The sequence below is a fragment of the Leptinotarsa decemlineata genome, unplaced genomic scaffold, assembly GCF_025532065.1.
Source record: "Leptinotarsa decemlineata unplaced genomic scaffold, Ldec_3_MD MMD2_tig00003798_RagTag_RagTag, whole genome shotgun sequence".
Taxonomy (NCBI): Eukaryota; Metazoa; Arthropoda; class Insecta; order Coleoptera; family Chrysomelidae; genus Leptinotarsa; species Leptinotarsa decemlineata.
The window spans coordinates 2,562,842-2,589,456 of NW_027412596.1; the positions used below are offsets into that span (position 1 = coordinate 2,562,842).

The window sequence follows — 26,615 nt, forward strand, 5'->3', positions numbered from 1 at the left end:
ATCGATACCACAGTTTCTTGGACAGCTGGAAAAATCTTGGTTTCATATTAGACTGTTCTGTCAATTTCAAAGGCCATATCAGTGTCATCATACAATGAGCCTTTGCCAACTTGAAACTAATGTATTCAAATAGAAAAATATTAGATAAAAAAGATATAATCATCTTGTGTGAGTCATTAGTCATTTCCAAATTTAACTACGCCGACATGTATCCGTTCCGCCGAAGAAAATTGCTTGGCTCAATATTTGCAATAGATAAATTATTCATACATGCACTCTGTCCCATAGGAATATAGATACACACCGAAAGCAATCTTATTGTTATGAAAAAAATAACCTCCCGGTCATCGCCTGAACTTACGATTGTAATCTAGACTTACGTCAACACTGCAGTCAGTTTCGATTGTCTTTCTCGTATAACATAACTATGCTCTATAACAAAATCCCAAATGGTTTGAAAAACCAGACCATTTTTTCCTTCAAATTCAAACTGAAAAGATGACTTCTATTAAGTGAATTTAATTATTTTAGACCTCTATTGTCTAAGATATAAAATGATTTGAAATCCCTGAAAGAATCAATTAAAATAAAAAGATCAGCTCAAAAAAAAGGCACCTTCAAACAAAAGTTCTATTGGGCGAGTTATCATTGTGAATTTTTGTTAGTTGTAATCCGTAATTAGTCGAAATTTTAGGGATAACTGAAGTACCCTGTAGTCTTCAATAACATGTGAATTTGTTTGTTTGCTTCAACTGTAATAGGTTAAGTTGTCACATACTGTATTGATATAGTTTTGATTGAGTGGAAGAAATCACTTGTCCCACTCCTCATTGGTTGCGAATCGGCGTTAACTCTGCGCTTTGGTAGGTCATTTTCTCTTGAGCTAATTTTTTATTATTGCAATCGATCATTATTATTATTATTTCCTCAAAGGGTAAGCTGGTCTGGCCCTGTCCCCGAAACTCCAACACATTCAGGAGAGCATGCCAGCGTTATTAAACCAATGACCACTCCCCACACTGAGGGTTAAGTGATTGTTGGGTCCGATCATGTGCCCTAAGCAGATACAATGAGCCAAGAATGACAATATTCTACAATTGTCCGGCCAAAATTTCTGCCATCGTGCAGCAAGCTGGCATGATCTTGAGATTTTTGAGTAAAGAGGGCATGGTTTCACCAAGGACTTCCATAATCAGAACAACCATCTCAACAGAGTGGTCGGGATAGAGTCTGCATAGTTCGAAGAGAAAATCTCGATATATCATCCGGTTTTCCTCCTCTTTTCGGGCGAAATTCGTCTCACCTGGAAGTGAAAACTCTTCCATATCGTTTTGACCTGATGATCGAGAAGACCTACATCAGGCTTGGTTGCTTGTAGGAGCCTAAGGGTGAGAAATGAATAGTTACAATAAATGTGGCACCTCCCATTCCTCAAAAAGGATTCAATATCTCCCGGAGCGTAGGGCAATACCGGTGTCTTCTTAATACCGTAAAAGTGCTGTAGATGGTAATGAAGCACTTTTATTATTATTATTAATTTTTAGAAGATCCTCATAATTATTCTTCAGGAAAATTGGATTGGCGACACTTTTATTTATGTCAATTCAATTTTACTTACTGTGACATTCACGGAAAAAATGCTTCACGTGCTCAGGAACTGTATTTGAGTTCATCACATCTAACACTTCCCGCCTTCTTCTGTTAATATTATGGGAAACGTTGAGAATGTGATTTGGCATTATAGTTATTTATTTGTGTCATATTCACTACCATCTATATTGTTATTTGTAATAATTCATGAAAATTAAAGTCTAAAATTTTGAAGCATTTTCCAAATCACCTTCTTATGTTCTCTCTTCTCCACCAATAACAACACAAGAAATTACAATTACTGTAAGCTCTTCTTATATGCTACACTCGTGTTTGTAAATATTCCACAATATTCCTCAAAATATTTATATTAAAGATTTAAACACACAAAATACTTACATGCACACTTTACTTCCCCATCACAAAAAGCGGAAGCAGCCCTTGGACGGTGTGTAACAAGGGCCAATTCTCCAAAATAACCACCTTTAGTGATACGATTTATTTCGACTTCCTTACCACTATCATCTAGAACGCTAATGATGACTTCTCCCTGTTCGACGAAATACATGCCTTCAGCTGCATCACCTTGTTTGATAATCCTTTCGCCATTTTGGAAAGTCCTATTGAAAAGAGATAAGGATATAATTTATTCAAATAAAAATAGAATTCAATATTTTTCAGTTCTTTTCATTCCCTATTACGTTATAACTGCATTCTAGATATGGAGAGTAGAGATATCTAGATATAAATGAAATATAACACATACAGTACGATGCAAATGTATGGAATAAATTCGATATTTACAAAATGAGCGTCTTTCGGAAGAAATCCAAAAACAGGTCAACTTCAATTTTTGACGGCCCATCTCATGATATTCATATGAAAGACGTTTCGTCACTGGTGTTGGCGTGATGACGTAATCGACAATTTTTTTAAATGCAAACAGGGGTCATGTGGCACCTCATTCAAAAGGTCTACTAATCATCTATTCAACGGTATAACCATGCCAATATTCATTTATACAAGATGAACCAAAACATGTTATTTATTGAAGTACAATAAAATTATAATAAATGTTCAAATTGATGACCTTCAGCTATGATGCAATGTGAAAGCCGGGCAATGAATTCATTTCTAACGTTTCCGAGAACTTCGGGGGTTATTTGTGCAATCTCCGCTATGATGCGTTCCTTCAACTCTTCTAAATCATTTGGTCGATTTTGGTAAACTTTACTCTTCAAGTATCCCCATAAAAAAAAGTCTAACGGAGTCAAATCCGGAGACCTTGGTGGCCATTCGATCGGCCCTCTTCTTCCTATCCACTTTCCTCGGAAAACAGTATCCAGGTAGGTTCGTACATCAACGGCGTAGTGTGGGGGCGCCCCATCCTGCTGGAACCACAAATTATTTCTATTTGGAAATAGCTGATTCAGTTGTGGCATCAGATAATCTTGAAGAAAGTGTAGATACCGAGCACCAGTTACGCTTTCGTCAAAAAAGTATGGGCCTATTATCTGGTTGTTCAAAATTCCGGCCCAAACATTCACTTTTGTGGATATTGTGTGCTATGCTCCTTCATCCAATGTGGATTTTCTCTTGCCCAGTATCGATAAGTCTGACGGTTTACGTGACCGTTGAGCATAAAAGTAGCTTCATCTGAAAATATTATATTTTGTATGAAACTCCGATCTCTGTGCGAGCGCTCCATCATGATTTCGCAAAATTCGACTCTTCTGTCAAAGTCATCTTCTAACAGTTCTTGGACCAGCTGAACTTTATACGGATGCCACTTTTCTTTTTTCAACACTCTAACAACAGTCGATTGGTGTAAATTATTATCCAGTGCGACTTGCCTCGTGCTGGTATGGGGGTTTTCTTGGAACGCAAGTACCACATCAAGTTTTTGGACTTCTGAAATTGATTTTCTACCACTTTTAGGGAGATCTTTAACATGGCCCATTTCTCGAAACTTTTTCTCAATTTTACTTATTGTTGATTGAGAAACGGGTTCTCGGTTGGGGTATTTCGCATTGAATAAATCACGAACTTCTGCCTGAGTCCTTACTTCATCTCCACAGCCAATCATAATTAAAATTTCGATTCTTTGGGTTTCTGTTACTTTCTATGCCAGATTATAAGTGATTTAAATATTTTTCTAGAAATAATGTCAACCGCTTCAATGATACTTCACTTCAATGACATTGACTAATCTCAAGTAGAGTGTAGGACTTTTATCACCATTTCTTTATTCTAATCAACAAAAACAATAGAAGACAGTACGATACTTTATTCTCAGTGGCGGTGCATAGCATTATTTGGTTCAACGAATTACTATTATTTGTAATTCCAGTCTTCTGAATACATAATTTCGGTTGACCCTGTATTAATACATATTGAAACCATTATACCGTTGAATAGACGAATAGTAGACCTTTTGAATGGGATGCCACATGACCCCTGTTTGCATTTAAAAAAATTGTCGATTACGTCATCACGCCAACACTGGTGACGAAACGTCTTTCATATGAATATCATGAGATGGGCCGTCAAAAATTAAAGTTGACCTGTTTTTGGATTTCTTCCGAAAGACGCTCCTTTTGTGAATATCGAATTTATTCCATACATTTGCATCGTACTGTATATCAACCTAATACAAATTTTGTCTGATTTCATAAATATAATTGACAATAAATCAACTTCATTAAAAAAAAACACAAATTATTGTATAATATCAATAATTAAAACAATCTATGGGCAGAATGAACCAAATTATTTATGACTATGATTAATAGATAAAATAAGTATCATTTTAGGTTTACCTGGGAAGAAGTGCGTCTGCTAAATTCATCCGTTCATATGGCTGGAGTGTTTTGAGCATGGGAACACTTTCTATTAAAGATTCGTACATCTTTCTCTTTTTGAAAGCAGATTTCAAGAGAATTCTTCTGAAAGTCTGCCTATCCATGGCCCATAAAGAACCATCGGTGAAAGCCTTAATTGTGGCTGCACGAGGCATATTGTAGAGGAGAGCCAGTTCTCCGAAGCTGCCACTGTTATCGTATGTGTGGATATGTTTTGGCTCCTCGGAAGGATCGGAAGCAACTAAGGCATGAAAAATGCCACTGAAACAATCAGATAATCAGTTGTAGCATTTTTTTTAAACGTATTTATTTATCAAGTGGACAGACTCAAAGAAAATCTTAGATTACAAAATGGTTCCGTATAACAAAATGAAATTCTATCTAAACCCAAATTTAAGGAATTACAACTGTAAGGAAAAATCATTAGTCCTTCGAAAAATATTAAAGATAAGTCTCATTTAACTGAATAGAAACAACAGGGATCTTGTGTTGTTAGGCGTGAAGGTTTTAATGTTTTTTTTTTCATATGAACACTAACCATACTAGAGAATCCTCAGAGCATTACAAATAATCACCATCAAAATGATTTCTAGTACTTACAGATCCTAAAGAAGAGAGGTAAATTTTCTGAACCACATTTGAAGACAAGATATTATGAAGGTACTCAATATACATTGGTAGGAGGTTCAAAAATTATACACTTTTACTAGAAAACGGTTTTAATTCATACTTCTAGAAACTACGGTTTATATCTTATTACGAAAAATTTCTTTTCATCTCACGAATAAATGTATAACATCCACATTATACAAAAACCAAAATATGTACACTGAAATATATTGTCAACAAAAAAATCTTATTGAAAAGTCTTTTGGAAACCACAATCATTGCAGATTCAATATTTGATATGGGATTCCTAGAAAAATTTATATAAACATATTTCAGAGATAATCAAGATCTTGAACAAAAACTGAGATGTACATAGTTCAAAATTCCTAAATTTTCCATTTTCTTTTTTTGAAATTCCTTAATAAAAGGTGAAACTGGAACCAGCCAAGATGAAGAAAAAGAATCAGTTTTCCTGATCTTCATGAAAAAAAAGTTTCTTCATCTCCTGTAGATACCAGCTTATTTGGTGAAACGCGCATCGAGAAGAGTATTGCATTTCTAGTGATTGGGAAAAGTGCTTGTTATGGATAAAATTTCAGTGAAATAATTTTTTTTTATTTCGACTGTTAACTTTTATCTTGACAAAAATTTACCAAAGTATAGACCTATTCAGGAATTATCGTTCAATGTAAATACCTCGTTATTTATTATTTGACGAATAATTTATGATTTCCTGACTAGTTATCTGTAAAGATAAAGAGATATTACTTTGGTACAGTTTTATCAACTCTGGCAAGATCTTCTTTATAAAAATGCATTTTGTGACCAAAAAAATTTTGTTTTTTTGATTTCAAAAAGATTAAGGAGGTAATTCAACTACCATATCATCTAACAACCAGACGAGTCCCCATCTAATTGTGTCGAAATGACTTTGAGCTTCTCTGAGCGACTACAATTGAATCTACTTCGTACTATAATTATGAGGTATTCAACGAAAGTCATTTTTTGTGGAGGAAAATTAGTTTTTTATCGACCTTTTTTTGGGGTATTTGTTACCTTCCACAATCTGAAAAAATATAAAAATTATAATGGAGAACCTTATACAAGTGTAGAAGGACAAACTTTTTAGTTCACCCCGAAAAGTTACTACGTAAAATCAAAGTATTTTTCACAAAGAAAAATGTTCTATTTATCAGTAACTTGTCGTATTTAACAATTTAGCCTATCAAAAAAATTGCAAAGAAATAATACAATACTTATCTCAACGTTTCGGAGGCCAAAATCTGCCACCGTCTTCAGAAATGACAAAAAAATTCTAAGATATTTGCAGTTATTCCTTTTAGATTATTTATTTCTCAACTTCTTCGACAGATGTCGACAGAGCACTTATCGTGGGGTAAGTGCTCATTGGGTCCAAGAATCATGTGCCCCAGCAATGGATATGAAATCAAAAACTCTTTTCAATAACGGACTGGATCCTCTATTTCCATTTGAAAGAGATACGGTAAACACCCCCGCTGATAGGGTGGACGTTTTAACAATGAATGTTTTTGGATGAAAACTCTGCTACAAACAAACTTGACAAGTTTTTGGACTTTCGAGAATCGTTCATTTCCTATTACTTATGACTTTCAGTAAGTTTTTGATGTTCCATCCTGTACAGATAGTAACTATCTGTTTTCTACAACTATGGTATGGTATGCTACAAGTATATTAGCCTCAAAGAATGACGTAGGACAGTCCGGCGACCAATGATCAAGTCAGGTTAGCGGCAGGGAGTTCTTCTATTCGGTTTCGACGGCCTCAATAGCCATGAGCATTAGCCTCATGTTCTGGTTAGGCTACGTTGACAAATCTCTGAGCCACCCAGGGAGCGCGGAGCACCATGGCTATTTACGGTTTCATCAGCCAAGAACCAATTCCAAAGTTTCAATAATATCACATTCAAACTATATTACAAAGCTTCTTGATTGTCCTTGATTGCATAAAACAGTTCAAAAAGTTGAAGGCCAGGTAGCGTTTACAAAGTTTTACAGCGAAAAAATCTGTTTTGCCAAATAAAATGTACAAAAGTCATTATGATCTCCTGAGGACGCTAACTGGTTAGCGAAACACGCGTTGAGAAAGCGTAATTTTTGTTCTGTGGTGTTTAGTCTGGGCTATAAGTTTAGATTCGTGTTAAATGGACATACTATTAGTAAAATTAAGTGGTTAGTCTCTTTCGATCCAGAATATTGTCTAGATCATTGTGAAACAAATGCAAATTAGTTCATAAAAAATTCTAAAAGTTATAAACAAATTAAAGACCCTAGAAAGCAGTGTTCGGTTTTGTTTATAGTTCGTAAAATATAAATATTTTTGAATTTTTACAAAAAGATCCGTGAAGAGGAGGAAATTTACTAAAAAAAGTTCCGACTCCCGTTGAAAATAGCCGTCCGCGCGCCATTTTTAGGTTGCGCGCACGGCCTGTAAGCGAGTACGTAACTTGACAATATTTTTTAAGGTACTTTAAGTAAATAGAACAATTTAAAAAAAATGATGATATAATCTAAATACAATAGAGAACTGATTCCCGTTAGAATTTTTCATTAAAGTTATTTTTTCAATAATCTAGACAACTGTTGATTAAGAAAATTTTCTAAAACTTCCTTTATCGTTCAAAGTAAAATAAATATTTAAATAATTACCATAAAATTTTTTCGCTTCGTGGAGCCCTTCTTATATACATACAAAAGAAGATTGAATGATAAAAGTTCTGAAAATTTCAATACTTTGTTTATAATAATTTTTTAAAGTAAACAAAAAAAAACAATAATGTAGAAAAAAATTTTTATCATTATTTTATCGTTTTTGTCAATAAAAGACATTTATAAACTAAAACGAATAATTTTTATATCCATTTGTTTATAAATTTTTTATTAACAAATGGACTATTTCAATATTTTTGAAAAAAAAATGTTTTGCAACTTTATAGAGACCTGTCAATTATAATTTTTTGAAAAAATTTTTCCTAATAATAATATTTTATTGTTTATAATCGGTTTCTTTATATATCCACTGTTTGAACTATCAGTTACGACATTTTTTTCTTTTCTAAAATCATAATCAACAGTTAACTAATTAATCACAAATTAACAAATTGAAATATTTTGTTATTAAGAATTTTCTTATTTATTAACTTAACAATTTGTTATAAACAAATTCTCAATTTAGCTTTATTTTTTATTGAAAGTTATATAAATTACAAAAACAACCACTAGCATAAAAATACCGAAAAAAATTTGTTTCCATTATGCATTCAATTTTGAAAATACACGTGCTACAAAAATTACAGCAGCTGATCCATTTGTTGACTTTAATGCTTATATAACTTTTAAACTGTTAGATAAACATTCAGGTCATTTTTGTAGATAATTAAATTATCCTTCTAACGCCATCTTGCATATATTTTTTTAGTTATAGTCAATTTGTTGTTTTGGGCATTTGTTAATAAAAATTAACAATTTCCTCGGGTTTTTTCAACTTTTCAGGCTTACAGCTCAGTAAATAATGCGAATTCGGATATTGAACTTCAGAGCAATTTTGTTAAACTATAACTTATCTTACAGTTGCAGTTAGTTATTTGTTCATTTTTTATGAGCTATTGATGAATTTTACTATACTAATACATCTCCGAAAAGTTCATAGATTGTTTGTTTTCTTCCACATTTCTTACAAATCATTACAATGTACCCAAATTTTCGATATTCATATGCTTTTGGCTTTTGTTTACAATTTTGTATGTTACAATATGCAGCTGCTTCTCCAAAGGTCGTCTTTTGTCTAGTCCCTGTAACCTGATTTATCATACTACCTTTATCGAAAACATGGGTTACAGTTTATACTTGTTTTGTCTGGAAACGTGATTCATAGTCTATTAAATGACTCTGATGATGGAGATGAGGATTTCGATTATTGCATGGTCGTTAAAAGAACTCAGCTTATCAAAAAATTATTCACGGAATCTTCGGAGCACATACAGACTCCGAATCTGAAGAAAACAAGGAGCCATATGAGACTGGAGTAAAGAAGAAGAAATGGAAGAATCTAGAGATCAAGAAGAAGAAGAAGATGAAGCAGAAGATAAAGAGCAAAAAATCGAAAACCTTCCGAGTAATAAAGAAAAAAGAATAGCACGTTCACTTGCAAACCTAGATATTGCAAGTACTTTAAAAATTTCCCCCCTAGAAAACGAAGGAAAAGACGAAATTAATAAAATAAATTGGCTGCTTTATTAATCTTGATAAAATAATAACGAATATTATCGACGCTAATTGCAATATTGGGATTAAAATTTTGTATTTGAAAGAAACAAACTGCTTTCAGTTATATAAATAAATATCATATCTACTCAACAATATTATTTCAACCTCGTGTCCTTATATTTTTTTATGGAATTATTGCATGTTTGAAGCATTTTTTCATTTACAAACTAGAATACATGTGTTAGGAATCACACGTTAAAAGGTAAGACCTCGTTAATGCTTAGCTCGCACAAGTTTCGACTTCTGAGGGTTGTCGTTCGTAGGGGTGCGACAGCTGGTTAACGGAAAAACAGATTTTAAACAGATTTTTTTAAACATTGAAAGAGTGGTAAGCAATTAGGTGGGAATATAAAAATTCCCAAAATTTAGCGAAATTCATTAATAGCTCATAAAAAAAATGAACAAATAAACAAATGACCAACTGCAACTATAAGTGAATTTCTCTGAAGTTCAATATCCGAATTCGCATTATTTACTGAGTTGTAAACCTGAAAAGTTGAATAAACCCGAGGAAATCGTTAATTTTTTTTAACAAGTGCCCAAAACAACAAATTAACAATAACTAAATAATATATGCTAGATGACATTTGAAAGATAATTCAATTATCTACAAAAATGACCTGAATGTTTATTGTCGTATCTCTAACAGTTTAGATTTAGTTAGTTATTTAATCATTAAAGTCAACAAATGGATCAACCTCTGTAACTTTTGCAGCACGGTATTTTCAAAATTGAATAAATAATGGAAACAAATTGTTTTCGGTATTTTTATGCTGGTGGTTGTTTTTGTGATTTTTATAACTTTCAAGAAAAAATAAAGCTAAGTTGAGAATTTGTTTATAACAAATTGTTAAGTTAATAAACAATGAAATTGTTAATAAAAAAATATTCAATTTTGTTAATTTGTAGTTAATTGTTAATTATGATTTTAGAAAAGAAAAAAATGTCTTAACTAATAATTTAAACAGTAGATATATAAAGAAACCGATTATAAACAATGAAATATTATTATTAAGAATTTTTTTTCAAAATATTGAACTAGTCCATTTGTTAATAAAAAATGTATAAACAAATGGAGATAAAAATGATTTGTTTTAGTTTATAAATGTCTTTTATTGACATGAAAACGATAAAATAATGATAAATAAAGAAAAACAATTTTTTTACAACATTATTGTGTTTTTTTATTTACTTTAAAAATTATTATAAACAAAGTATTAAAATTTTCAGAACTTCTATCATGCAATCTTCTTTTGTATGTATCTTATGGTAATTATTTAAATATTAATTTTATGTTGAACGATAAATGAAGTCTTAGAAAATTTTGTTAATTAACAGTTGTCTAGATTATTGAAAAAATAACTTTAATGAAAAATTCCAACGGGAATCAGTTCTCTATTGTATTTAGATTATATCACAAATTTTTGAAATTTTTCTATTTACTTAAAGTACCTTTAAAAAAATATTTTCAAGTTACGTACTCGCTTACAGGCCGTGCGCGCAACCTAAAAATGGCGCGCGGACGGCTATTTTCAGTGTTAAATTAAAATTATAAATAATGGAGATACCGTTTCGGGAGTTGGAACTTTTTTTCAGTAAATTTCCTCCTCTTCAAGGATATTTTTTTCAAAATTCAAAAATATTTATAGTTTACGAACTATAAACAACAAAACCGAACACTGCTTTTTAGGGTCTTTAATTGTTTATAACTTTCAGAATTTTTTATGAACTAATTTGATTTTTTTTCACAATGTTCTAGACAATACTCCGGATCCAATGAGCCTAACCACTTAATTTTAGTAATAGTATGTCCATTTAATACGAATCTAAACTTATAGCCCAGACTAGTTAGGAAAGTGTTTCAATAGATTCATTTTACGCCAGAGGTTCCAGTACGAACTATCAAAAGTCGGTGTTCATATTTCACTTGAATCCTAAGATTTGGATTTTGAAACTAAGCAAATAACGTCTGTATATAATCATCGTACACCAAGCTTCATCGATTGAAATGCGTGTAATCCCATTATTTAAAAAAATGCGTTCGTGCATTATAATTAATATAAAATCCCTCGGCCTACGGTCTTGGAATTTTATATATCAAATTATTAAATACTCAAGGCATTTGCTTAGCAAAATTTCGAGAATTATGGGCGCGTGTTTCAATATTAAATAGCTTCTTCAGGCGTGTTCAACGAGAGTATTGAATACGTCCGAAGAAGCTATTGCTTAGTAAAACACATGACGCGGTTTTGTAATGTCACATGAAAATCTTACATTGACGTTTTATTCGACTAGGAATCCCTATACAGTTAGAATATTAGCCATCGTTTCCAATTGAAAGCATAATATAGCATGCTAAAATTTCTGAACAAGATCCACCATCGCAGTTTTTTCTTCAAAATAAACTCTCTACAAGTTGAATACATCACTAGTGAGCTTGAAGCTCAATAAGAAAAGTTTACCTTTCCACGATCCTTGAAATAAATAATAAATATAAACACATTTCATCCTAGATGTAGGACGAAACGGTATTCAAAGTACATACGTTATTCAAATAAGGCAAAACACAACACACAAAGGCATTATTAAATATGTAAAAAAGTACTTCGTATACAGTGAATAATGAATATGCCTCTTCTCCAGAAAATCTTAGTGAAATGGTTTGCGAAAATATTTAATACAATTGCTCACCATCCGTGGTAAGTAATGTCGTCACTACATAAACAGATAAAAGATATGGGTAACATGAACAGTTCATTTAATGTGGAACCATAAAAAATATTAAATACGTGCACTTGCATAATGAGTGTTCATATAATGCTAAACTTGAAATATTTACGAAAGTTGTAAAATTAGCTCTAAAAGAAAAAGCAAATCTTTTATTGATTTACTGCAGTTGTCAGTATTTGTCACATTCAGAGATAAAAAAAAATAATTATTCTTGTTCTGTGACATGTCGGATCGTTATTTCATTCAAATATTTACTAAAAACGTATTTGTGGAACAGAATGGCCAAAGATTTAAAATACGATATCAACGTGCGATTTCACATGTAAAAAACGCATTCAAGGGAAATATAGCTACTTTATCCATTGAAAATATAACATTTATATAACTTGTATATTACAAACCTACAGTTCTGATCAAACATTTCTAACAATGTATAATAATAATAATAATTTAATGTGTTATAATTTTGGTATTAATTGTTTATTGTACTTATGTTCTGCATTTTACACATGCAATATCATAAAGTAGTCAAATATGAGTATATATGATCTACATCTTTTCGAAAAAACATTTTCTTAGATAAAGTATATTTTTCTGTTGAAAACACCAGAACAAAAACATTATATCTTGACGAACATTCTAACCAAGTCAACATTTTGAATTGAAAATAACGAACTGCTATCGTTCCTGGAGATTTTAGTTACAAGAAATTTCGATAATGGTTTGAAATTTGAATTATACTCACAGCTCCTACCACAATCCACAAAAAAATGGTGGGACCACATTTTCCTGTCCGTAGGCTGGTCATGTTTCCCTTCAGCAAAGAAATATATAGATCACCTTCAGACCGGTTTCGAGGTATTATCTCTCATCAGTACAGGAAAGATCCTACCCAAACAACAATGTAATTTCAACGCCACTCGACTGCATGTATGAAACCTTCATCTAAATAGTAACAGCTCCATCTCGTTAAAAAAGCCCCAAAGGTAGAAAAACATCCCATGTACCAATACTCTTGAGAGATATCAAAATCATGAAAACTATATCGAGGAGAGATAGATACATGCGTGTAAGAAATAAAATCTCGAAACATTCATCTCTACCAACTACCCACACCGTAGGTTCTGGTGAATGCCTTCCGGAAAACAACTACTTCCCCGGCTAATGCCAGGTTGGATATTGAATTATATGCGACAGTCATTTATGCAAGATACCCCACAGACAGATATGATATCAAGAAAAAAATTATCTAGGACAAAATTGAAACCTGTAAATTTTGAAAGTGTTTTCGTAAATCCTCGACTTTCCAGAAAGACGAAAACTATTATAGTTCTTCCATATGCACCAACAAATTGGTTCGAATTTTAGAAAAGATAAACATGAAAGTGGATTTTAAAACTACTCGAACCTCATCAATAGTTGGGCAACCCGAAAGGCAAGACGACGGAACAAGAAAATACTGGGATATACGAAATAAATTGAGAAAATTACGATAAAAAGTATGTCGTTCAAACTAAGCGGACTTTAAGGAACATATTTATATTCTCGTTTCATAGACTAGAGAAGTCTACTGTCGCTTAACATGCCATAAAGAACGACCAAAATAAGTGAAGAATTATTGAAGTTGTTGTTAAGGCCGTAACAGGACAAATGAATTTTAGATATTTGGATGCCTTTTGAGAGTTTATAGAGATCATAAAATATCATAATTACAGGTGTAAGACAGATACATATTAGTTATCATAATCAGGTTGTAATTAATGTATGAACAGGTATAAAAATACGTTCCAAAAACAAGCACTTTTTCCAATCACCGAAAACACTTCCCGACGCGTGTTTCTCCAAACCGTTTTCTTCATCTCCAGTAATATTCATCTCCTGAAGACGCTTACTTGGTTGGTGAAACGCGCGTCGGGAAGACTATCGTATTTCTGGTAATTGAAAAAAGTGTTTGTTTTTGAAGTAAATTACACGCGTTTGACTTGGGGTGAATGCGTGACGACAGCTTTACAATAAGTGCAATCGGACGAGGCGAACGTACGTTGAGAGGAATGTATAAGTTAGTAAAGATATAAAAAGAGAGATTTACGTTTCGTATTTTACTGTAGAGGCAGAGAGAGAGAGAGAGAGAGAGAGAGAGAGAGAGAGAGAGAGAGAGAGAGAGAGAGAGAGGTGCGAGCACACATTTACGGTCGAATAGGCTCGGAAGAATTAGGAAAAACTATCATAAGTAGCCACTAATTTTAGTAGAAGATTTCAATGTTAATTTCGCGTCCGAAGATGGACAACTCATGGTAAACTTTCTACAAGATAAATTTGAACTACAAATGAAATTAACCGAAATGAGCGTACCACAAGACATGGAACAACAATCGATGCAGTTTCATTCGAAAACATATGTATCTCATTTCTCATGCCTTAAGCCTATTGTCTCGGTTTTACAATCAACCTCAATGATTCAAACACAGTATTTATCGATGTATTCGATAATGAAAATAACGAACAAAAATAAAATAAATATATATATATATATATATATATATATATTATATATATATATATATTATATAATAAATATATATATATATATATATATATATATATATATATATATATATATATATATATATATATATATATATATATATAGGGTGTCAATTCGAAAACTTCCTACCCTTAATATCTTCCTTCCAGTTAATAACATGAGGAATAAAAAATATAGGCAACATTTTTAGTCAAGGGGGACACTTTCATGGAATATTTGTAGCCCTCGTGATTCAACCCTCAAGGAGGGGTGTCAAGAGGCACATCATTTTGATGAGCGTTCAATTCTGCTTCCAATGGTACCCTGACGTTTTATTTTTTGATTAGCAGTTTCCGAAAGTAACGTTCTAAAATTACACATGTAACTGAAATTTGCCTATTGTGAGATGCATTATTGTATCGACTTCTGTTAATGAAAATGGTTACAAGAGCAGGTGGCACCGTTACAACCCTTGAATGACGGCAATAAATGTATTACGCGTAGTATTTTCTATTTGTTGGTTATTGTCCTTTTACAAAATAAAATTTAATTTGCAAAAAAGACATTTCAAACATAAAATCCACTTACGCTTATTTTATAAACTGCTCGAAATATCGTCCATTTTGCTCTGAACAGTAATAAAGTCTGTTTTTGAACTCCCCTCTAACATTACCGAAAACTTCACTAGGAATTGACTGGCATGCTGCTGTAATTCTTCTTTTATGTTCTTCAATATCAGAAGGTTGTGTTTTATAAACAACGGATTTGAAATGTCCCCTAAGAAAAAAATCTGAGGGTGTTAAATCCTGTGATCTCGGAGGCCATTCAACTGCTACCCTTCTGCCAATCCTTCTATTCGGGAAATTTCTCGTTTTACCACTGTCGGACGGGAAAAAACTAATGAGGTGGAACACCGTCCTGCTGGGAATGTTACAGATTCTCCTGCATAAGTTCATTACTTTCTGCATCAATTTGAGTTTTTAGCACGTGAGTTATGAGACGGTCGATAGTCTCTTCAAGCATTTCAAGATACAGATTGCCAGTCAAGTTTTCTTCCAGAAATAATCGACTAATAATGGCATTTCCAAGAATACCAGCCCAAACAGTACCTTTTTGTGGGTGTTGTGTATGCCCTTCCCGAAAAATATGTGGGTTTTCGTCACTCTAATAACAGATATTATCTTCTGTCTAATAACAGATGTTTAACAGAAGATAAGGGATGGTATTGACTCGATGAGACATGATTTCACAAAACTCTATCTTAATCAACCTCGTGGAGCTCTTGAAGAATCTGCATTTTATAAAGATGACATTTATGCATGTCTTTCATTAAAAAGACATGTCGTCCTTCGTGCGCACTTTCCAACCTTTCCATAAATTACAATGATATCAATTCTGTCTGAAGAATGTAAACCACTTTACACTGTTATAGAGTTATTAAAGTAATCACTAAACAGCCCAACAGGTACAACTGTATGTACAATACTACTACATTGTTCAAATTTGCGAACCAATTTTTTACCTGAAAACAGAAACTTTCAACAGCAGAAGTAGCAAAAAAAAGACGGCTATCTGTACACTTTTTGCGACGAGAATTAAGAATTCATCATTCACTAAACACAACTCTACTACCATCTACGTTTTACTATAAGACTACTTTTTGATGTAAATTCATTTTTACTAATGGCTAATGTTACCCCTAAAAAAGGGTTGGAACGGTACCATCTAATATTCTTACCATGCATCTTAGTATAGGCGTACTAATAATTACTTCTGTTAGTTTAGAACGCTATTTTTCTAAAATGCTCATCAAAAAAGAATAAGTCAGGGTACCATTGGAAGCAGAATTGAACGCCAATCAAAATAATGTGCCACTTGAGCCCCCTTCCCATTAAAAATTATAAGGGTAACATCTACCCCTCCTTGAGAGTTGAACCACGTGGGCTACAAATAGTCCTTGAAAGTGTCCTCCTTGACAATGAAATTGACCTGTTTTTTCGATTTCTCATATTGTTTACTGGGAAGAAGATATTAAGAGTGGGAAGTTTTCAAATTGACACCCTATACATGTGCATATGTGAATATATACATACATACATTTAGATGGAGCTAAAGAATTTTTACTTCAGTCGTGTGGTCCAAAGCATACTCGCTTTTTTTGATATTCTACGCCAGATGTTCTAGTTTCACCGTCATCAAAAATACTGTGACAAAAATTAATACTAAGAATTCATAAAATCACCTTCAATTCATGATCTTCATTATCAAAAGGGATTGTTTTGATGATTCTAATTTGTTTAGCAGAACGCGCGTCAAGAGACAGTATTTTTGTTATGATGTGGGAAAAATGTTTTCAATAGATTCATTTTATGCTACAACTTCCAATTATAACTAGTGAAGTGTGTTTCATTTATTATAATAAACTATTTTGAAATTAGATATCGCTGGATCAACTGAAATAAACATAAAATAATTTCTCAAAATGTTAGAAACAATTAATCACTATCAGAGTTGAATTTCTTAGAGATATCAGATGATTCCTATAGAAATAGAATATTTATTTAACTATGTTATATGCAAAAGTACATTTATAGCAAGTCCGTTAGATTAAAAATACATAAAGATATATTAAAAATATATTAAAATACCTAGAAGGTCATAGTAGCGACAAATGAAGATTGCCACGTTGAGTATATTTATGATAATTCTGATCTAAAAAATGAAAATAGTGATGATATTTATCAGAGCACTTCTGAGAAAACAGAGTCGAGCGAATGGGATCTGAAAGGAGTGTTCACAGATGCACATCAAGATGCTGCATATATTCTTTAAACTCAACCACTGAATAGAAGCAGTGCTGCAAAAGAAATATTTTTATCTTTTTTTGAAAGAAAATTATATTAAATGACTTGATATCAGATGGTAATATATTATACACATGATAGTCTGGTGAATTTCTTTGGGAGACTGTCAGCCTGTACCTGGGAGTTCTGATATAATCTGATCGTCTTGTATCATAGAATGTACTGAGATTGTGTTACTAAATTTCTTTTTTGTCTATGTATTTCTATAAGAGTCTCATTTATGTATAAGGAAGGTAGCGATAAAATGTTGAGGCGAACAAATAAAGGACGACAATGTTCTTGTAGTCGAAAGATTTGTAGTGACTTTGAGAAATTACCCCACATTATGATACCGTAACTCATATGAGCATGAAAAAGTGCAAAGTAGGTACTTTTCAGTGTATCATGATTAACATATCTCTTCAATTGCCGAAGTAAAAATAGCGTACTAGAAAGTTTATGTCTAAGTTGTTCAATATGACAATTCCAGCCAAGTCTGTTATCAATAGTTATTCCCAATAATTTAACGTTATTGTCGTCCATGAGCAAATTATTTGTAGAAAATGTGATATTCTGGGTTTCACTATTATTAAGTTGTAGCCTATTAGCCTGAAACCAATATTTGGCTTTTTCTTGTAACGCCAGTGATAACATTGGTAGTTGCTGATAGTCATAGTGAGAGGTAATCAGGGTAGTATCATCAGCAAACAAAGTACACTTTTCCGGCAACAGAAATTGGCGCAAATCATTGATGTAACGGTCCAAGGACCGAACCCTGTGGGACACCATGTATGTTAGTATTCAACTCTGACCTTTCATTGATGACTTCAACAACTTGATAGCGATTTTTTAGGTAAGATTCAAAAAACTTTAGAGCAACTCCTCTCAGTCCATAATAACTCAGCTTCTGAAGAAGGATATTATGAGAGACACAGTCGAAAGCTTTCGACAAATCACATAGGATTACTGATGCACGATGTCCTTTGTCCATCGCCTCAACTATATCTCTCACAACACTCATCACTGCACGAGTAGTCGAGTTGCTTTTTCGAAAACCAAATTGAGAATCATGGAAGTAGTTATTCATCTCAAAATAAGCTGCCAACTTCTGTTTGATTATCTTTTCGAGAATCTTTGAAAATATACAAATTATCGAAATCGGACGATAGTTATCAGGAAGTAGTGAAGCAAAATTCATTATTTCAAAGCTTCCTTTGCCAAGCTTCCTGATTCGCATTGTAGTGAAAGTCAAATTTTGTTTGAATATTGAGACAAAAAACATAGTTGCGAAGATTTGTAATTCGATATTTCAATTAGTTAATTGTGTCACTTGATTATTTGGCAGCTGCAACTGCCAAATAATCAAGTGACAAAACTTTTGAAAATGCTTTCTTGGGAAACCATCTCTGTCATTTTCCTCAATATACGATCAACAATAAACTCATTCATCAAGGTAAGCAAAAATTACGGTGAATGATTCAAAATTGCGTTTTTCAGACATATAATCCAGATACCAAGCTTGTGGTTTGCTGTGGTCTTGAAAAAAATATTTCACTCAAAGTAAGCCAACAGTAATGAAGATTCTTTCGAAGACTTTTCATGTGCTAAAACTGCGAGTTATTTTTATCAGTATGAAAAAAAGGCCAGCAGAGAGGAAAATTAAATGGGAAAATAGTTTTTCCATCTTCTTATGGTACTCTATATAAATTATTTGTTAACTATTTTGTGTTGCACAATGTCTGCGAAAAACGCAGTGTATCTATCTGCAATTTTTTTTAAGGACAAAACACAAGCACTACAGGAAAATCCTTAAGGTGCTCAATGAGCGGTGCCTGTTCGAAAGTAGCGATTCACATTGGATTCGAATTGCTGGAGATTGAATCCATTGGGGAAAACGTTCTTAGGAAGTTTATTCCGCAAAAACGCAGTTCTCCAAATGGAACAGTTCTTGAACAGTAAGTTCGAGGTGCACTGAGTTGAACCTCAAAATGATAAGCAGCCACAGTCCGTCTCATATGTACCGCTCTTGCTGGAATCAAATGTGTCAAGTCGCTTGAACACTTTCCGTGAAAGTATATATAGAAGAGAGACGAATCCCCAACTTGTCTTCGATGTTTCAGACTATCAGGCGGGTGGCTCTTTTCTGGATGGAACTATAACTGATCTGAACTATAAAGCATTAAAATTCGCCGAGGTGTGTACAGTTTTCTGGTTTGGAATTATAACGGCTGCTGTTGAGAAGCAGCCGTTATAATTCCAGCGACATGTTTGTGCCAAAACATATCGTGTCCATTTGAACCCACAACAAACTTATCGAAGTAGAAAGCGGAATTGTCTGACCTGACATTATTATATCCGGTTCGGAAACATTCATCTTTTTGTGGCATTGGATTGAGCTTGGTTGATTTTACCCCAATTTGAAATTATTTCTAGATCCTCATTAAGATATTCAACCTCCTGCTGCCGGTGAAGATGTGCATCTGCAGCCGATGTCCTGATAAGTGTGCTGTCGTCAGCAAAGCAATATATTGGATTATTGGTTTTTTCCAATAAGTCGTTGATATACAATAAAAAGACGGTTGGAGACAATATCGATCCCTGAGGAACACCAGCGTTGATGGTGAAAGTATTCGAGGGATATCCATCGACGGCCACATTCAGGAAGCTGAAAAACCGTACACAAAAGTGATCCAAAAGCCATATCATCAAAAATTGGCCAGCAAACCCTCATGCCACACATGGTCAAAGACCTTAAAAATACCAAGCGCAACAGCTCTTGACTCTCCATGTTTCCGGAAGCCATATTGATGATCGCTCAAGATGTTGAAGCCTTCCAAATATCTAAGGATATGGTGGTTTGCGGCTTTCTCCATGATTTTTGATATCACTGATAACAAAGCGACTGGTCTATAGTTACTAATACAAATATTCTTATCGTTATCACTTTTACTACATCGGTACATACCTCTGTGCATTTATCCCAATCCAAGTTTTCGTTTTGTGTTACAATGGTGAAAATTCATCTTCCAGTTGAAGTACCACTAATCAGCATAAACATTGACTCAAGTTAGATGCGACTGTTAACTCTTATATGAATTACTCACTTTTACCATTTCAATTAACTGATTTTCTACATGGATTATATAAATATTAGGTCATCTTATTTTTCAATTTATTTGAGAGTTGTTATCCTGATACATTTATATTTATTGTAAACAATCCTTCAAAGTGATTCACTACGTACAAAATCCAAGCCAATGCAATCTTTCTTAATCACACCAGCGGTGTGTGAGGACACTTAAATCTATTTTGTCGTGAGGTAGTTTCAATTTTGTGAAATCTCATAATTCGAATTGTATGGTGGATTGGGCAATTATAATGTGCATGAAATGTTAAGGTTAGTAACTTAATATCAGTCTAAACAGCTTTCCAATTGCCACTTTATATGTAATCATTTTCATAAACATTAAAATAGGTATATTAATGAATCCTTAAAAGATAGGCGTGTGTCATTACATACTTTTTTATGGACCTATAACCGTAGCACCGCTGCCCCGTCTTTGCAAGGATAGTATCGTCACATCTCTAGCAATCTACATAAAATAATAATGAATTATATACCCCCCCCCCGCATGCCCATTAATAAAAACCGTATGAAAATCCGTACGGTAGTTTTTAGTTTATCACGTTCAGACAGACAGATAGATAGACGAAGCAGACTTATTTTATGGCCTGGTGCTCAATCGTATTGGCTTTGTCATATTTATTTTAATCTATCATTGTAATTGTTTTGCATCTTCCGAGCCTGCTATTACAATGACCAAACTCGTATCGATGAAACTATTTTTCCCAAACTAAAACTTGGTGTTAAATGGCACTGTATCAATTCTGTGGGGCTAAAGAGTCTACAGTCACTGAGTTTGACCGAAAATAAATTGAGAAGAGGGGTTATACACAATATACTAGTCAGTTTGAACTTGTTTCAAACAAAATTTTTGGCTTTGACAATGAGACAAACCTACCTAAGGAAAATTATTATATAATTTTTTATTTATAGGTTGAAAATTTACAAACATTGGATCAATTAACACATAGATAAATGCGACTTGGGAGCAGTAAATCATGAAACTTAAACAAGAAAAACCATATTTATATACAGAAACTGCAGTTTATCTTAGTACTCCAAGTCCACAGGAACATCTTATGAACCAATTTTATTTAAATAAATTATCAAAAAGAACATTTCGTTCAGGCCAGTCTCAACTTACCTACACTGCAGTTTATTCGACTGACACCTATCAGAAAACAACTACTCTCCTGGTTAATATCCCGAAAGGCGTTGTATTATATTCTACAGGTGTCAGTGCAGGATTCCTCACTGAAGTTATTCCTACATTATACTGTTGGCGATACAACTGCCGGAATCGATTTTCAATTAAAGGAACACACTTCCAGACCGGATTCAGGCTGTTTGGCCACTCTTCGGTGCAAGGTAGTGTCTATCATCACCATGAAGTCGATGATTTTCTATAATTGAAAATCAAATTCCTTTCAGAGTATCATTCCTCAAACTAGGCTAAAGCGAAAGACAAACAATATGTTTGTCATCACCCCATTATATTTTTTGTCTTTCCAACCGTCTGTCATCTTGATCTTCAGGTTCGTTGAGGTTCATTATCCATTACAAGAAACTGTGACCAGTAGAAATATTCTATGGCATTGCCTTTTTTCAGCTTTGCTCAGAGTTTTACAACTTTTTATACTTTATTCTCTCCCTATAGGATAATACAAAACTGATGCAGTGTTGAGACGTATCACAGTTCAAAATGAAAGGTCCTTCTTCAGGATATGTTGGGAGAGATAAAGTTGTTACTTAGTTCATAAGATCCTTGACAAATATTCTGTAAATGTAAATTTTCATAGTTTTAATTTTTGTAGAATAATTTTTTATTCCTTCGACAGAGACATGAAAGCTTGAAAAGTTTAAGTCTTTTATAATAATTTGCATGAATTTTAGTTCTAGAATAGCATTTTTTATCATTACAGTACGATCCTTCGGATAGCAATGCACGGATAGCATCGCCGCCTGACTTCGCCCAGTAGCAGCGTTATATTTCAACCAATCACACAAAACGCTAATGCTTTATCCAAGTTGCAATGCTACTGGGTTTCAATGGATTTCAAGATTCTGCTCTTGAGTTTTGCTTGGCAAATCGACTTTAGGTAATGCTGTCTGTATCTGATTTCTATACTTTCTAGGATTCTGACACAGTCTTTCTTGTTTGGTTGATTAAACTTCTTTGTACTCGATCTCTATAAAATTCTATGTTGAACTTGGCAATGAACAATAATCACAAATTATTGAATTTTAATGAAAACAATAATTTTCCTTTTAAGAGTTTTCTTCCAATAATGAATGGAAAGGATATTTTCCTATGAATTAAGCAAAATGATCCATCCCACACCATCGAACCAATCATAGTTGACCCGTGGGGCCAATCACAGATAAGCAAATTCATAACTTTACGTTCTCAAACGTCAAACTTGATCATTGAACAGTCATTTTGTTTTGAAATATACCTATACGTAGTTTCCAACGAACAAAATAAATTATAACATGGAATCGAAAAGTGGAAACGACTGTTCTTCGTCAGGCGACGGACAGCGCCGTGCTGTGCCGGACAAGTGAGTGACAAGCTTAAACCTTGTCGCCTACTTGTCCGGCACAGCATAGCACGGCACTGTCCGTCGTTTGATGGCGACGAGTAGCAGCATCGCCCACTTGTCCAGCTACAACCAGCATACTGAAGATGCTGTTTGTTCGATTTCAAGGTAATTTCAGTTGACACCGAGCGGTGACACAAACATGTCTATCACTACCAGTTCTGACAAATAAATCGTTATTATAGTGGCCGCATTATTGAATGAAAAATAAAATTGTCACAAAAAAGAAGGATGTGAGTCCAACTCATTAAAAGAGGGCAAATCTGGGAGTCTCATCATCTTTTCAACGACCTGAAAGAAGACGAGGAGAATTTTTTCCAATCTTTCCGAATTAGTCCAGACAAATTTTCAGAACTTCTAGATATTCTAGAGCCTGCCTTAACAAGCCTTAACAAACTTAAGTTTTTCTAGTCCATTTTCATAGGTACTGTCTGACACCGTGATGTCAATTGATGAAATAGCAAAACAGACAAACAGGCACGTTTGGACAAGTTGATGCTGGCAAGCACTGGCCGGCGATGCGCTCACTTGGCCAGTCCGTCAGAGCACGTACCGTTAAAGCTCGCGCAAACCGGAGCGGCCGCGAACGCGGTGGCGGACGCGGTGGCGGACGCGGTGGCGATGCGGTCGCAAAGCGAACAAAACCACCGCACACCAATGCGTTCAAAGTGTAAGAAACGATATGGATTTTGAAGAGGAAACGTTGCTTCTCGCCATGTTAATTGACGAAGATGGTTTCTTAATAAATAGGTATAGTTATAAAATTGACCTGTATATTTTTTTGTAGAAAGAAACGAAGAATTTGGATTCACGATATTAACTTAACTCGTGAAATTCAAGGAGAATTTCACACATTATATCACGAACTAAGAGAGGACGAACAGCGCTTTTTAATATATTTCAGGATGACTGTAGAATGTTTCGATGAAATATTAGATATCATAAAAGAGGACATAACAAAACAGTTTACTCATTACAGAGAACCTATAGGACCAGCTGAACGACTAGCTGTAACACTTAGTAAGTAACTAACGAAATAATTATTTTTAAAACATAATTTTTATTTGTTGAACAAGTAAATAACGAAATAAGTATCTACCTAATTAAGTATTGCACATGTTTTAAATGTTGGACGGGAATTTCGTTAGTGAAGTTCCAAATCTTTCATACCAATCTACAGAAGATTCACTGTCGTGAAAATTGGATTCTGATGATCCCGGTCTGTCCAGAGAAGAAGAATTTTCAGAAATATGCACCACAGGATTGGAGTAAGTCTCAGATTGTGGAAAAACGTACGAGTTTGTAGACCTGCGTCGCTCTTCCTCATCCAGATGCTCCAATTCTTGCTCCATTAGTAGTTGTGATATTTTAAATTTAATGATAGCCTGTCTTCTTTTTGAATTTTTTTTTACAGTCTTAACATATCCTTTGAATATATCATCAATGTCATCACATGCACTTTCTGCAGTTTTCCTATCAAAATAAGAAATAACTTGCTCTACAGATGATGAAGATGATTGGTGTTTTGCTGGCTGATTTTGCCGTTGGCTTAACTGAGTTGCTGGTGCTTTGCTGAATTCATGTTTTTTGTTCTTTTTTGCTGGTGGCTGATTTGTACCAATTGGCTGACGGTTAGTATTTGTTTGCTGCATGTCAGAAAGTGATTGGGTACTTTCACTAGGTGTCTGTGATTCAACCGAAGGGTCATTTTTATCTGCTGTTTCCTGACATTGGACTTGATTGTGGCCTTCTTCAGTAAGTTCAGATGATGGTGGTTGTCGTACTGACATTACGTTTGAATGTGTTTTGGCAAATGCCAAGGAAGGTCGCAAAAATTCCATTTGTTGAGCCCAAGGCCAAGTTTTATAACGATCCAAGATCTTCGTTTCTTGTCCAGTGGTGGTTTTTTCGGTTCTTAAATATTTACTATAGGAATCGCGTAGGTTTTTCCATTTTTTCTTTATTTCTTCACCTGAAACAAGTTAACATTTTTCTTGATAACATTTTTATTGCTAATCTATTAAAATGCTTCAAGAAAATATTTATTTTTAGGATATCTTGCAACTGGAGATTCATGTAAAACTATTGGCCATAGTTTTAGAATGGGATTTTGAACGAATGCAACCCTTATACATGCCTGAACCAACTGAAGAAATATGGGAAAAAAGTATAAATGGTTTCTACGAAAAATGACAATTTCCAAACTGTTTAGGAAGCATTGACGGAAAGCATATTACCATAAAATGTCCGGATAAAACTGGATCTAATTACTTTTGTTATTTGCAAAAGTTTTCTTTCGTTTAACTAGCTATCGTAGATTATGATTACAAATCTATCTGTTTGGATGTTGGAGCATATGGCAGAAATAGCGACGGTGGATTGTTCGAACAATCTATTATGGGGCAAAGACTTGATAACAAAACCTTTAATGTCCCAAAAGATAAACCTTTGCCATTTCAAGATGAGTGTACACCTTGTGTTCTTGTTGGTGATGAAGTTTTTCCACTAAAGGAATATTTAATGCGACCTTTTCCACATCGTCAATCAAAATCTGATCTAAGAAAAGAAGCCTTTAATAAAAGGTTGTGCCGAGCACGCCGTGTCGTGGAAAATGCATTTGGAATGTTATCCAATAAGTGGCGGCTTCTCTTCAGACCTATTGAAGTAAAAGTTGAAACAGCCATAATTATTGTTAAAACTGTTTGTGTATTACACAATTACTTGCTCATAAAACAGTGTGACTTGCCATCCAATTTAGTAGAAGAAAATGAAGCGTACCCTGGAACCATTAGAAATAGAAATGATAACAGAAGATCAACAAATACTGCATTTCAAATTCGTCAAAGATTTGTTTCGTTTTTTAATGACAATAATTAATAATTAAAATAAATATTTTAAGAAAAATACATTACCTACTACAAATATGTTATTTTGTACTTACCAGTTACCCCTTCAAACGACTCGGCAATCTCGTCCCATATTTTAGCTTTTTCCTTGATATTTTTATACTCACTATTAGTGAGGTCATACAAAATTGGTTTAACACGAACACTTTCGATAAGCTCCTCTGTGCTCAACATGTTTTGTCCTGCAGAAGATCGCGCGAATTGAGCGGGCAAATAGTGTAAGCAGCGTTCTACCGCCGAACGCCAAGCGAGACACGGACAGTTGCGCGAGCCTTTATTTGCCGCTCAGGATCGGAGAGCTGGAATCCTATCCGGCGGCGGACGCTCTTAGCTGTTCCGTGCCGAGCTAGTGGGCGGTTGTCCATTCATTTTCATTTTTCTAATCTTATACGTATTTTGACGGGACGGGCCGTGCCGTGCTGTGCCAGACAAGTGGGCGACAAGCTTAAAGAAAATCACTTTTTTCTGATTTCTACTAAGTTTTTCATTTTTTACGACCGGTTTCGGATTATTAAACCATTCCA

At 33.9% G+C, this 26,615-nt stretch overlaps 3 protein-coding genes across 4 annotated transcripts in view; all 3 read right to left on the reverse strand.

Moving 5' to 3' along the window:
* The window catches only part of LOC141483638 (uncharacterized), a 565,103-nt gene that overhangs the window by 127,534 nt on the left and 410,954 nt on the right, over positions 1 to 26,615 (reverse strand). The window lies entirely within an intron of this gene.
* The window catches only part of Pka-R2 (cAMP-dependent protein kinase type II regulatory subunit), a 100,752-nt gene that overhangs the window by 9,683 nt on the left and 64,454 nt on the right, over positions 1 to 26,615 (reverse strand). For both annotated transcript variants that reach the window (XM_074178459.1, XM_074178461.1), the window contains exons 3-4: positions 4,410 to 4,712; positions 1,990 to 2,210 (exon numbers count right to left, since the gene is read on the reverse strand). In XM_074178459.1, the coding sequence (XP_074034560.1) occupies positions 1,990 to 2,210; positions 4,410 to 4,712 (524 nt within the window). The remainder of the gene's footprint in view (positions 1 to 1,989; positions 2,211 to 4,409; positions 4,713 to 26,615) is intronic.
* LOC141483639 (uncharacterized) lies at positions 23,848 to 26,442 on the reverse strand. Its single transcript, XM_074178405.1, has 2 exons — positions 26,102 to 26,442; positions 23,848 to 25,165 (listed from the first exon to the last, which is right to left on the reverse strand). Exons 1-2 carry the CDS (start codon positions 26,263 to 26,265, stop codon positions 24,307 to 24,309), a joined length of 1,023 nt encoding a protein of 340 aa, XP_074034506.1. The 5' UTR covers positions 26,266 to 26,442; the 3' UTR covers positions 23,848 to 24,306.

Bases quoted from the DNA above. Each gene is read 5' to 3' on its own strand.
- LOC141483639 (XM_074178405.1), bottom strand. From the start codon at position 26,265: ATGTTGAGCACAGAGGAGCTTATCGAAAGTGTTCGTGTTAAACCAATT. The intron at 25,166-26,101 runs GTAGGTAATGTA...AAAATGTTAACT, and splicing joins TACAAAATAACATATTTGTA to TGTTTCAGGTGAAGAAATAA.